Genomic DNA, 14,738 nt, shown 5'->3' with positions numbered 1-14,738 from the left:
TATCATGATCTTGTGATCTTGAAGGTTCAACATCCTAGTCAATATGTAGACACGTATAATGTAGCAAGCTTACATTGTACACGTTCTAGTCAACCTCAGACTTTATTTTGCTTGCATCTTATGTAACAACAAATGTGATAGAGTCTAGGAATTGCAGGTATATCAAGCATTCTTGAGCCTCCTGTCTAACGTAAGATGCTTGTAGGCAACAATGGATCGAAATGGAATGAATATGTTGGATCACGGAGGACATGATGCGACTCAAGAAAGTTCTTAGAAAAGCAGCGGATGTTTGCTATTTTCACTAAAAGATTCAACGAGTGGGCCCTATTCTTCCACAACCAAACTGGCGGAATCCTGTGATTTTTGTTACGAAGTTGGTGAGCTACGAGACCGCATAGAGATGGAACGAGTGAAACTACTGATTCCCTGCATTGCAACAGGTGAGTTTCTCCACAACAAACAAACTAGATGAAAACTTGCTCTGCAATAATGGACATAATTATGTTTTCTGAAAAACTCACGAGAATAAAAAGTTAAAGCATGTTGCATAGTGCAAAGTGCTGGCAATCTCATATCTACATCACACAATATTCAATCTGAAGTTAATCAAAAAGTGAGTCTCTTCTGCATGGAAGTAACCAATAAATCGAGCCAATTGTTTTAAACAAAGCAGTCATTCAAAACCCTCATTAGAAATTATCTAAACTTAGTGCTCCAACACACATTGGTTGAAGAATGTAAGTTTTTTTTGCTTTAAACAATTTATTTATAACACATAGACTAAAAATTGGTTGTTTGTTATTATTCTTATTTTTATTTACTATTTAATTTTAGGGTGGTTCTATGAGAACTATCTTTTTTTTTTTTTGCTTTGGCCATGTCGATGATTTTTGTTAGTTTTTTAAAATGTGTAGGTTTTATTTTGACAAATAGTGGCTATAAGTACTATTTTGTTTTATAAAATTATCGTCATGTAATTATTTTAGGATATAATAATGCTTTAAAGGTTCTTAAATGTTGTATTCAATTTTTTCATGGATGAAATGATTTAGATTAGTATAACAAGAAATTAAAGAATAAGAGAATGTTTTCAGTTTTTAATTATAATTATATCATGTTAGCTAGTTAATTTGTTGAAATAATACAAAAAGTATTGATGCATAAAAAAATCTATTTTTATTTTTATTTTTTTAATTTCTTACATTTGATGTTTAATATATATGATGTTTGTAGACTTTTATTATAATCATAAACATGGTTGATGAGTAAATATGAGAAATTACTAATATATTATACATGTAGGATTTGAAGAAATGCCATGGATTGAAGATATAGGTAGACACCAAATATTAGTATATTCTAATATGATACTATAAAAGTCATTATAGAGAATGAATTAATATTCATTTAAAGCTAGAATAAAAAATAAAAGAATAACAACTAAGTTTTTTGATTAAATTAAGAACTTTGAAAAATATTTTAGTTGTATTTTAAATGATTAAAAAGATGTTGTGGATATCTAAATAAATTCTATTTGAAAATTATTGTTTGTTGATATGATTAATAAAAGAAGTATATATATATATATATATATATATATTTATGTTTTTGACAAGTATTATTTTAAAATAAATTTCTTTAGTAGCTTAAAAAATATGATAAAATTAAAATTAATAAAATATCTACAATTAATAGATAATAAAATAGCCATGACATAAATATTATAAAAATAGATGATTAGATCAACATACATTGACAAATTATGTTTCCAATACCTAATCAAATATAGGTTTATGATTGTTAAATTATATAGAACAAAAAATACTAGTTTAATTTTTCTTGGATATTCTTTAGTATAAATGATGAAAATTCGAATTGAATATTACTAGATTAGAATATTTTTTTTCCTAATTATAATTTTTTTATATAATTTTTTATAATATTTGTAATATACTATTAAAATTAGATATAAGATTCTATATAATTAGCATATTTATAATACTTCAAAGAATTATAAGAGCTATTAAAGATAGAAAATATTAAATTAAAGGAATTTTTAACATATTATATATATATATATATATATATATATATATATATAAAAAATTAAAGAAAGAATTTAAATTATTTTTTAGAAATCACATAATTTGGCTATAATTATAAATTATTAATATTTTATTGTTAAGTAGCAAAAAAAATATATACTTTAATATCTTTTATTAGATTATAATCATTATTTAATTTTTTACAAAGTCATTCTAAATTTATTCTTCATTTTACCTTGATAAATGCTAAGTTTGTATTTATTGCCATTTCTTGGATAACTTACAATTCTTATTGTTACTTAATTTCCATTACTTGTAGAAATCTTTCCTCTAATTCACTTTAGAACTTCAACTAGGAGCAATAAATACTTAGAATCTTAGGTAAATCTTAACATATTTGGATATCATATCTTTTTATATATAGGTTTTTTTGTATCTTAATTAATTCAATTAAATTGGATTTATTGTTTTACTCTTTTAAGTCGTTCCATCATCCTTTAATGACTTTGTGTTACTAATATATATTATATATTAAAAAAATATGCTAAATGATAGAAATACAACCTTTAATTATCAAAAATTAAATTTACTGATATAATTTATTTTTTGGGAGTGATTTTCTATGGTGTTTTAATTCTATAATAAAATTCTGGAGATTAAAAAAAGACATGGCTTCTTTATGTCTATACTATGTTATGTAACTGACTACTAATTAGAAGTCTAATTAAAATATTATACATTGATAAAAAAATCTTTCTAAGTGTTAGAATCAAAAGTTTTAAAGTAAAAAGATTACATAATAATAATAATATTGTAAGATTTATAATGTTTTTGAGCTGTATATAGTGCAAAGACAAATCATAGTAATAAAAAAATACTTCAAAAGATTTTATGTTATTAATGTAGTTTTTAATTTGATTTAAAAAGGTATTGATGGAGCTTAATACTTAATTTGATCATAATATAATTAAATTCAAAAAAAATTCAATTAATCTTAGTTACAATAGTAATTAACATTGACTAATGTTAAAAATAAATGAGATTCTAACTTTAATTTTGATTAGAAGAATCTTTAATTCAAATCAAATGCTAAAAAAGTAGTAATACTCATGTGATTGATTTGGCAATATAAAACATCTATAATTCAATAGATGACACAAGTTAATATAAGAATATTACAATATCTTATGATATTTATACTATATATTCTTAAATTTTAACAACATATGTTTTGGAAGTATACACAAGTGCATAAAAATTGAAAGTAGGCTGAATCTTTACTGACCAAGATAATGACTAGTTTAAGACCTTTAAAGCTATGAAAAGTTCTTTTTTGTGACAAAAAGCTAATTTTGCAACTAAAATAGGTCTAAAATTGAAAAGACTAAGAATGACATAGATCTATCTAAAATCATTGCTTGCAAGTAATAATAATAATAATTATTTTTATCATCTTATGATAAAGAAATATAAAGTAACAAACACATATATCAACTAATTTGTCTAATTTCACTAAATACAAATGATTGGTGTAAAAAAGCATATTTAATATATTACATTATATCTATTGGCTCTTGAATTCACCTTGCAACTGGATGTAGGATTTAAGGTTCTTTATTCTATATTTATTTATTTAATAACAGTATATAAACATATTTTATCTTTCTTAAGAAAAAATCAAAAAATAAAAAATCTAATTAGATAAAAAAATAAAGATAAAATTTATTATACAAATTTATTAATTTAAAATTAGAATTATAACAAAAAGAAAAAAATCACAAGACTAATACAATCTAAAAAACATTATGACAAGACTATAATATACTAAAATTTTACATTTGTGAATAAAAAATATTATAAATCTGGATTGAGTGTTAATTTTAAAATTTAGATTTAAAATTTTATTTTAGAATTTTAAAGTTCATTATTATTATTATTTTGAAAATAGACTTTTGATTATATGCATGTGATGATATGAAGAAGTATTTTATATCACCTCTTAACAATTTACCTTTTGACATTTCCTTTTAATTTCAAGATTTCTTTTGGATCTTATTATGGTAGACTTTGTATGTTTTTTTTTTTAAAATTATATTTATATTATTGTGCTTGTGATGTGTTTGTATGATAATATAATCCATTGTGTTAAATAATCTTTTAGCATACAAATGATTGGTTTTTAGAAGCTGATTTTGTAAAAAACATCAAAAAAAAGATTTTTCTTTTGGTTTACATTTCTTCTTATTCTTTTTGTTAACTAAATGTATAAAAAGTTGTGATCAGTTTGTCATAATAATAATAATAATAATAATAATATTAAGTTTAAAAATAATAATAATATTATTATGTTATTGTATTTTCTTTATCTTCTTAAAATTTGTTACATCCGAAATAAATATAAGGTACAAATATTTTATTAATTTCTTTAAAAATAATAAAAATATCAAACAAAATTAAGAAAAAAAAAGCATTAGAATGTTAAAAAATATTGATTGTAAATAATATGATTTTTTCCATTAAATTTATATTTCTTGACTAATCATATAATTATTAAATAATAGTATTTAATAATTTAATAATAATTTATTAAGAATATAGATGTTTTGACATGAAAAATAAAAATAGAATAAATCTTTTAAAGTATAAATATTACACATTTTAAACTGCAATATTATTCTTACTAGAAATTTTAAATTTATGTATGTATTGATATATATATATATATATATATATATGAATATCTAGAGGATATTGCTAATGACACCACAAGGTGCCTTAAATTTGTGTTGTAAAGCACAATATATTTTATGAAACACTAAAATACAAATCTATAAAGGATTTTCACTTTATCCATTATAGTGTGCAATAACAATATTTCATAAACAAAAGTATTGTGTACAACTTGTGGTGAAAGTAGCACAAATTGTCATGACATGTGATGAATGACAAATTGTAATAGCAATAGAAAATATTGTGGTGACATTAATAACACCCTCCCTATATATATATATATATATATACATACATATACATATAAAATCTAGTCAATCAACAAGCCAATTTGTATCCCCAATTTATCCTATTGGTTTATCCTCCTTGATTTGTGTTTTATATAAGATATATATCTTTACATGCACAAAAAGAACTTATTTTAATTTAATTTAACTATAACTTTGTTCTTCCTATTTACATATACAACAAATTTAGTAAGATTTTATATGAAAATCGAAAGTAAGCAACACACGGTCATCAGGGGCTCGACAGTGCTACGTGTAGGAAATCATTCTCGCTGTTCGGTCACCGACGCCGTGAGATCCCCTATAAGCAAGCGGACCGTTGGTCTACACTGTGGCATTGTTTCTAGACCTGAGTGCGAGCGGACGATTAGAGCATGCAGCTTCAATACTTTTGATCAGAAACCAAGCTCCTCTGATGGATTTAAACAATCAGAAGTGGTGTGTATAAACAATCATCTATCATAATCCGTGAGAAGCATCGCAGGTGCAGGAGAAGTTTAGGCAAAACTAAGAGCCCCTCTACATGATATCAAGTGCAAGGCGTCGGTGTGATCGTCTTACATGGACCAAGGTTGACGATTCGCAAGTTGGGGTGGATTGAGGTGGATTAAAGAGGCGACTTCCAGATCTTTCTCTGAAACGAGCACCGGCAGACAGCAATGCATTGCTAGGAAGGATCTGCCGACTATTGTTAGTAAATGCTTTTGTACTCGGAATCACAGGCACGACTCTGTCGAATGAAACCTTGAGATGCGTGCATGCTTGGAATAGCATCTTCCTGAGTTTCGAGTCCCGCCGAAGATTACCTGCAGAGAGTCGTGTTGTTCTCGATGCTATTGAATAATGTATTGCACGTATTCACAGAGATCAGCCACAAAAAAAGGCGGTTCTTCTTCACGGATGCGGATCAGTGACAGTAACTGGTGGTGGGATCTCCCGGATATTATGCGTCCTTATGGCCTAAAAAAAACGGCCCAGTCGTTGCTGGTACAGGGAAGCCTAACTTGTAGAGTGCTATTGCACAGACAATTTTCTTTTTATTATTTACTTATAATAGTCAATGATGGTCCCGGTGAAACGAGCTGAACTACAGAAGATTCCTGATTCCATTCTCAACGTTGAGCTTTTCTTCTCAATGCTAACACGGATTTAGAAACAATATTGAAGGACTAGAGTCTGGAATTTGGAAAAACGCTCCCCTAATGCTTATCTAATTGTGGGCGAAGGTCATCTAAATCCTAGTCATCATCTCACGCAATTTCCCTGTTTTTTCAAATCCGAGGTTTCAGTGATCTTAAAAAAGCACCTACTTAGAAACTTTCTTCCATGCGAATTCGGAACAGTTAACTGCTACCGACGATCTTGCAGTGGATTATCACTTGCATTCTACACAAGGGATGTTTTAGACCAGGGCAATCTGGCTCCCACTGCTTCATCAGGTTGGTGCAGCGGAACAGGATTGGTGTAAAGATCTCTGGTCTCTGGTGTCGAGGCTCTTCTGATTCTCAGCCAGAGACGGATTTTCGACTATCATTTTTGTCGAACAACGGAGGAAAATGATGACATGGGGTGAGGAATTCTTAAAACTTGGGAACGTGAGTGAAGTTTTGTCGGACTCGTAGTCACCTCTTGCCCTGTATTGAGGTGTTGCTGAGGTGTTGTACATGAGGTGTTGCTGTAAACGAGCCCCCTCGTTTGTCCGTTTTGTTACACGAAACGCTTTGGGCGACAGGAATTCCGAAGGTCATGCGTTTTTTTGGTTTACAGGAAGCGGAGGAAATAATTCAAGCCATAGGAATATAGACGACTCAATGAACAAGGCACCTGCGGATATAATGTCGGTTCGCCAGACGCGTACGAGTCACCTTCAGTTGAAGGTCATGCGGGCCTTGGCAGTCGACGCGTGCACTTTCCGACGTAAGTTAGCAAATATCATACTTTCCGGCTTTCGCTTGTTTCTTTCAAATTATCAAGCGTTTCCTTTTGGTAATACATTCGTATTTCTTCACACGTCTTTTGTGAAGAGAATCATGTGCTTGTTCTATTCACAAACCGGCTAGCATGAAAGGCTGATCCTTCTGGAAACTGAATATGATCTCGCAGAGGTGCGGACATGGGTCCATGTAAAAGTGTTTTACAAGAATACGCTCTACACAACTGAAACGGTAAAAGGTATGAAGTCTTCTAGTGTACAGACTCTAATGTATATTGCATAAGAATGGAGGGTTTGTAATGGATGCGGTTAAAACTGAAGGTTGCTGGATTTCACACTTTATTCAACGGGGCTCCGACATTTTAAAGTCATCACCACGACTAAGACTTGTTTCTATTTGGTACCAGATATGGGAAAGAATCCAATCTGGGCAACGATTTCCGAGGAAGCCAATTGGTTTCCTTTCGACTTCACGGAGCAGGATGACATTGTCACCCTAGAGCTGTTCAACAGGAACAATGACAGTATTGGGATAGCTAAGTAAGTGGGACTTAAATTGCACATACCACTTTATCAAAGCAGCGGGACAGAAGTCGAGGCACATGTGGAATGAAGCTGTGCCTCAACTTCTCCATAGCTTTGAAGAGCTTTCAACTATTACCTACTTTTGTGGTCAATCAACAATAATTGCTGAAAGCTCTTTATGCGGCACGGTCTTGCAGACTTAAATTTCGAGACGTATCTGGTATGTCACCGGAGAGCACTCCAGAGGAGAGGATCTTACCTGTGATGGTGCCGGTGCTAGGTTGGAAAAAAGAGAAGCAGTCGGGACAATTAGTGGTACTGACCCAAATGAAGAGGAGTGAGGTAAGAGAATTCTTGATGGAAACTTTCAGTCAATTCTTCGTCGTAAATAACCTGATATATTTATCCAATGTAGTTATCACAAGTAGATAATTCCGTTCTGGAGCAGGCATCCGGAGAGTACGGGGATCTCATATTGACGCTTCGGAAAGGATATCTCAAGGGAGCTACATCTCGGATATGTAATTCTCATTGTCTTTGACTCCTATTGAGGTTCTCTGTTATTTCCCACGCATGGTTCCTATTTTCAAGACCTCCGTCAAACAATTGTTACAGGCTTCGTTTTCTTTATTCCTAACACGTGCAACAGAGCTGACGTGCTGAATCCTTGTTTATTTAACTGTCTATTACACGAAGCCAAGGTGTCCGATATCCAAGCATATCTTACCTACAGGCACGTAACATTCAAAAGTGATAAACTTCACAGTAAGTTTGAGTTTCTGTGGTCGCAACAATTGCATTTTTATTACGCTTTGAGACTGGAAATGTCATATATATCTCCCCCGAGATTGCTCCCTGATGCTATATCTCGTTCTTGGTGAAATTGTGACAGAGACTGGAGATAAATTTGTGTGGCTTGAAGGATCAGGAGGAACTTTCAATTTCTTGATCAACAAGACAGACCCTAATGATAAAATCAAGATCCAGGTGTTCAATCATCGCTTATTAGCGGGAGAATGCGAGTAAGTGTTCGTTATCCCAATGCGCCTGATAGCATCACCACACAAGTTGCAGGTCAACAGCACCGCGAAAAATACTGGTGCTGAATATGTGTGGTGATGCTCTGAAAACCCAACCGAGCATCACCTCATTGTTTTAGTTACATTGTTCCTCTTTTGGGCTAATGTTCGAATGTATTTGTAGCTGGACACATCTAAATCCCATCTAATATTTCCATTTGTGCACCTTCAATTGGCCTCTTAAGGAAAACGTTGCCTCAACCTAGGATAACAAAAAGTAGTATGAGCTGCACTTTTCTGTAGAATGATGTTGCCAAGACGCATTTAGCTATCTTGCGAAGCAACACAATGAATAAGAGGCAATGCCTTCCGAATAATATTTTGCTTATTTGCTGAAGGGCTCTCGCATATCCTCGGTTTGCAGTATTTTGCTGGAGTCGTTGAAGAAAGTCGAAGCTATCACTTTGCCTTTGCTCTTGAAAGACAAACCTGTGGGAAGTATTGAAGTGACGACCTTCCTGAAAGCTGTAAGTCGGGAGCATTCTCACACATTCCTCTGTTCTAATATGGACGCAAGTCGCGTTCCGAACTAGCTTAACGGTGCCAAGTTTTGGTTAATTTGTGATCGCTGTCAACAACCCAAGAATCACAAAACTAGTAAATGCTAACGGTTTAGGTAACGGTGGACCTCAACGCATCTGACAATCCGAAGGAAGCGCTCAATAAACGTGAAGAGTTGGTCATCAAGCTTGAACGGCAGAAGAAGTTGTTTGAGAAATCTCCACACATTGCTAACTTCCTTGCTCTGCGGACACAACGACCCTAGGGTTGCTGGATGGAGAGAAAGCATAGAACAAGTGCTCAGTGCACTTCCCAGAAAACTTACACTTGAACAAAAATGGAGTGTATCTTCTTCGAGTCTCTCCAATGACGACCGAAAAGTGCAGCATGCTGTTTTGTTTCAAGCAAACGGGTGTGTTCAGCTTCGATGTTAGCACGTTGGGTTTATATGGATATGGTACAGAGGCAACAATATACTTTGCAACGCTTGCTAGATACGTATGTACATGGGGTACGGGACGGTGGTAGTGATGAAACTGTTCCTGACATGGCAGATTTTTGGACCAGCATGGAAGGAACCGGAGCAATGAGGGCATCGATCGATGCTGCCATCGCAACTGTGGATTTATATGCTTGGTTGCTGTATCAGGTGTCAGTTATCCCTAGAGTTTTTTGTCTCAATAAAGTTCAGTTGCAAGAAGTGTTGAAACTCCGATGGGAATGGAGCGTTGATAGTCATATGAAGAACCTCTGAAATTGTCGAGGAAATCATATGTCTGTTACATGTATTATACTGTTTCAGAAGACATGCTAACTTGGCATCAATTAGATGTAGAGTTACGTTGTATATTCACATTTGTTAGTGTTATGAAAGGACACAGCTTCAAACTTGATAGGTCAACCTCTTTGTACTCTCTTTTAGTTCTTCCTAAATTCCCCTTTAGTTCTACATGTTATCTGAGCTGATATATTCACTCTTAAATCTTTGTGAATTTAACATCTTAGCCTATCATGTTCACACGGCATTTCTAGTTCTCAAACCTGTCATCACAGCTGCCATCTTTAAGCCTGCAGGTAAAGTATCGATCATTGATTAAAATTGAAGACATTTGTAGAAGTTCAGTTTGAAGAAACAATCTATAAATATAATTCAATAAGCACTTGGAGAAGCATCGATATCTCTCACCAATTTTCAATTAGTGAAATATTTTACATTAATTTTTATTTGATGGTTAATTTAGAGTCAAATTTGACTTCTAGAGCCTATTCTGTTCTACTATTCAATATAAAAAATCATGCAATGTAGAGCATCAAATTAGAAACATTTTTAATTTTCTTTAAATTTATAGATTTTTCTAGGTGGTACAAAGGTTGTTCCTATTTCATCCAATATTGCCACTTTTTCAATCTAGTAATTAAAAGATTCAAAAGCACAATTTATTATTTTCTTAAATTAAATTAGAAAAATAACTATTAATATTAGTATTAATACAAAGTTTCAAAGTAGAATGGAATTTCATTTCAAAACTTTTATAATATCAAATAAAATTCATTAAACTTATTTCTATAAACTTTTTTGTTACTTAGAGATAAAAAAAACCTTGATACTGTTGAATTCTTAAAAACTCATCAATCAATAATGTAAAAATAAAATATTACTATATGTATATTTTTTATTAAAATATATTAAGTATACTTATTTTTAGATACTATTGTGTTATGTAAAAATTAATTAACGAATGCACCAAGCATCTAATTGTGGTAGAAATATTGTATTTATAACAAACAAAGAACCTAACAATCTGAATAAAACTCTAAATAATTCTTAATTAAATCCTAATAATTATAGTCAAATCTTAATTAAATTCTACAGAATCATAAATAAGTTCTAAAAGAATCATGAAATAATTCTTAAAAAACATCAAATAAATTATAAAGAATATTAAAAGAAATCTTAAAAAAATTCTAAAAAATAAATCTTAAAGAATTTACAAAGAAATCTTAAAGAAATTTTAAAAAACATATTCTAAAGAAGTTATAATTAAATCCTAAAATATTTCTCACTAAATTCTAACATATCATAACCAAATTTTAATCAATTTCTAAATAAACTCTAATAATACTAAAAAAATTCTAAAAAAATCCTAATAAATCTTGAATAATCTTAATCAATCCTAATCAACCATAGGATAGTCTTAAAACCTCAACAGCTATTAATTAATTTTTTGATCTTATTTAAAATTTTGCACACATTTTAATCTAATAATTAATAACAAGTACACTACTTTAAAAATAAAATCTGATTGATTAATTAGAAGAAAAATCTTCTTAATTGCTTCAATATTAGCCATCTTCTTCTAATCTTGATGTTGATTGAATAGTAATAATTTTTTATTAAACCATTGTCATATTACATGTATTCTTGCTTGAAAATGTACCAAGTACCTAGCTGTAGAAGATAAGTAGAAATGCAACAAAATCATACAAAGTCTAATAGAGTCTTATAAACTTAAAGTAATCTTTAATAATCCTAATCAAATTTTAAGCAATCTAAGTAAATTTAAAAGGACTTACAAAAGAACACAAAGAGTCATACATTAACTTCAAAAAAATATAATACAGAAATTCTAAATAAATATAAAAATAAAACCTTAAAACAATATTATAAATATAAAATTTAAAGAAATAATAAAGAATTCTTTAAATACGAAAAATATAAATATTAAATAAATCATAAATAAATTCTAATCAAATTTTGATTAAGTTCTAATTAAAATCTTAATTAAAGTCCTAATGAACTTTAATCAATTTTTAAGTCAGATCCTAAATCTTAATGAAATCCTAAATCTTAATTAAATTTTAAATCTTAAATAAATCCTAATAAAATTCTATAAAAATCCTAAATCCTAATTAAATCATGAACCTTAGATCAATCCTAATCAATTCAAATCTTAGGTCAAATTTAAATTAAATCCTAATTAAAATCTTAATTAAATTCCTAATAAATCTTAATCAAATCTTAGGTCAAATTCTAATGAAATTCTAAATCCTAATTAAATCTTAAATCCTAGATCAACTCTAATAAAATTCCAAAAAAATTCTAAATCCTAATCAAATCATAAATTCTCAATCAATCCTAATCAAATCCTAAATAACTCTAAAAAAATTCCAAGTAAATATTAATTATTTATTATAGCTATTTGAAAATTCAATAAATATTAATTGAACCATATACCTTGACTAAAATTTCACCTAAACTTCAATTAATAAGAAATCAACGAGCATACAAAATTTGAGAAGAATTAGGCTTACAAATTGCAAAAAAACCTCTAAAACCTCTCAATTGTTGGCCACCTTCCTTCTTTGATTTGATTGTTGATCTTTCAATAAAGATTTTTTCTTGAACCATTTAATTGCTCCAAAAATTAGATTGTATATAAATAATTAAATCTAAATTATTTTTACCAATTTTTTCTTCAATAAAATTGAAAAATATTTCCAAAGTAAAAAATGCCTCACTAATCCTAAATTTCAATTATCTAAGATTATAATCTATAAAAACTCATATTCTTTAATTTAATCACTAAATTAAAATCAATTTTTTTATAAAAATTTATAATAATCCCAACAACAAATTTTCAAATTTTTATCCATAAACATACTATGAAACTTACAAAATACAAAAATTTGTAAACTTGTTTTTATTTCTCAAAATCTAAACCCACCAAGTACATTACTAACTTTGAAAATTCCTCAATACCTCAATATTAATCCAAATGATATGAAACTAACTCTCAAAAATATCTTTATAAATTCGCTACACAATTCTACTTTTTAATTGACCAAAGAACCCAAAAATTGCTGTAGATGTGCAGTTTTGTGCCTTAAGATCTGATTTTGATTTAGGTTTACAATCGATCCTCTCTAGGTGTAAGTCATCAAATTGAATCACTTCTTGTTTTAGGATAAAAATATGCATTTAGAATGCTTTAAATCACAAGATATAGTAAGTAGTATAGAAATCCTTAGAGATATAGAAAATTAGAATGTCAGTGGTGGAAATGGAGTCTTAGCAAGTCTTAGAGGCAATTATCTTCGTTGGTTTAGTATTTTTATTCATTGTTGAATAGTAAGAATTATTTATTAAGATCAATATTTATATTGGTCTTCTATCTATATGTATTACTTATAAAAACTATAAATATTAGTAGTTAGAAGAAGCATGAGAAAGAACCTCATGTCATTTTAATTATTGATATAAAAAAATAAGATTTATAGTAGATTTAAATTTATTTATATTATTATAAAAAATTTCCAAGATAAGAAAATATAGCCTTAAATAAATATTAGCATTATAGAAATATTATAGATTTTTTTCAGAATTTATTTAGATTTATTTAGGAATTTTTAGAGCAATTTTCAAGATCTTGATAAAAATAAATTTTACCACTTTGGGAGCCTTTATAAAGAAATGAAGCAAGAATTGAAGGCCACACAAGGTTCCTAGGCTAATTGGATATTTTTGAATACTATGGTGAGGTCAAAATTGTAAAAATTTTGGTCCTTCTAGTAGAAAATATGAGGACCAATAGCTAGTGTAGTCCTTGTACGAAAGAAAGTACACAAGTCCCACATGGGTTGTAGCACCTTGAAGGTAGTTAGGAGGATAAGACTAAGGCTTCATGGCCCCTGTGAGACACCCTTATATACTACATGTGAGCCTTGGAGAGGCTCGAATCCTTGATCTATAAACAAGTTACCTTTGAGGTAAAATATTTTCACTTCATTTTTCAATTATTTACTTCATATCTTTAAAACTTCATAACTTACTCATAATAATTCAGATTTACATGTTTCTTATGTCATTGGAAAGATAATAAAATTGAATATCTAAAAATATATATTATTCTTCATTTTTACTTTTTATTAGGTAAAAAAACAGTGAACAGAATGTAACTTAGTTTTGGGTGTTGTAATTGCTTCATGTCATTTATTTCAATTGCTTTGTGGTTGTTCTTCTTTTGTTCTTGTTATTTGCTTACTTCACTTTATATCACCAATTACAAGCAACTCTTAATTGAGACCATCTTGTAACTTGGGTTGAAGAGTGAAAACTTACACTCATACTAGGTATCAATTTTTGGTAATTTGAGATAATTTTTGCTTAAATCTATTGTTAATTCTTTTCTAAAGATGTCTATATTATTTACTTATCTCATTTACTTTGATTTGAGGTAATTATGCTTCTACAAAGTAAATAGAATTTCTTATTATAAAAAGTAAAATTAAGACTAAATTTTGTACTACCTTCTTCTTATTTATCTTAATTTTTTTACTACATCTTTTTATTAAACTCTTCTATATAAATTCCATATTTTCTTATTTTTCACCATATAGTCATATCACTACATGACATTGTTTACTTACATTCAAAATTTATAATTTTTTTGAAAATTAAGTTCATAACTTGCTCACAAATATTTACTTCAATCCAATAAGCATATTACTCAAGATCAAAAAAAACCTTTATTAAATCTTGAAATCCAAATTCCAAGACCTTAATCTAGTTGGATTTCAAGAATATTTTATTTGATTGTTATATTGAATTTAAATTCCTAAAAAAATTAAAGACAAG

At 29.2% G+C, this 14,738-nt stretch overlaps 1 protein-coding gene across 12 annotated transcripts; it reads left to right on the top strand.

Annotated features, from left to right (window-relative positions):
* Window positions 1-6,345: 6,345 nt before the first annotated feature.
* On the top strand, window positions 6,346-9,803 carry LOC112282044 (uncharacterized). Of its 12 annotated transcripts, XR_016503137.1 has the most exons (11): window positions 6,346-6,634; window positions 6,833-6,982; window positions 7,169-7,237; window positions 7,406-7,538; window positions 7,721-7,865; window positions 7,972-8,044; window positions 8,220-8,288; window positions 8,416-8,545; window positions 8,967-9,069; window positions 9,219-9,515; window positions 9,658-9,803. XR_016503137.1 is itself a non-coding variant. In XM_090250742.1 (10 exons), the coding sequence occupies exons 1-10, from the start codon at window positions 6,622-6,624 to the stop codon at window positions 9,691-9,693; spliced, it is 921 nt and encodes a 306-aa protein (XP_090106868.1). In that variant the 5' UTR covers window positions 6,346-6,621; the 3' UTR covers window positions 9,694-9,803. The 12 variants fall into 12 exon arrangements, 6 of the variants coding, with proteins under 6 accessions (XP_090106868.1, XP_024374941.1, XP_024374943.1 ...); XM_090250742.1 differs by lacking the exon at window positions 9,219-9,515; XM_024519173.3 differs by having other exon boundaries at window positions 9,219-9,803.
* Window positions 9,804-14,738: the final 4,935 nt, after the last annotated feature.

The sequence above is a fragment of the Physcomitrium patens genome, chromosome 5 (assembly GCF_059467195.1).
Source record: "Physcomitrium patens ecotype Gransden chromosome 5, ASM5946719v1, whole genome shotgun sequence".
Taxonomy (NCBI): domain Eukaryota; kingdom Viridiplantae; phylum Streptophyta; class Bryopsida; order Funariales; family Funariaceae; genus Physcomitrium; species Physcomitrium patens.
The sequence above is the reverse complement of the archived record's forward strand: the minus strand, read 5'-3'. Positions and strand labels throughout refer to the sequence as shown.

Bases quoted from the DNA above. Each gene is read 5' to 3' on its own strand.
- LOC112282044 (XM_024519172.3), top strand. From the start codon at position 6,730: ATGAGGTGTTGCTGTAAACGAGCCCCCTCGTTTGTCCGTTTTGTTACA. The intron at 6,983-7,168 runs GTAAGTTAGCAA...ATGATCTCGCAG, and splicing joins CGACGCGTGCACTTTCCGAC to AGGTGCGGACATGGGTCCAT. The intron at 9,070-9,218 runs GTAAGTCGGGAG...CTAACGGTTTAG, and splicing joins TGACGACCTTCCTGAAAGCT to GTAACGGTGGACCTCAACGC.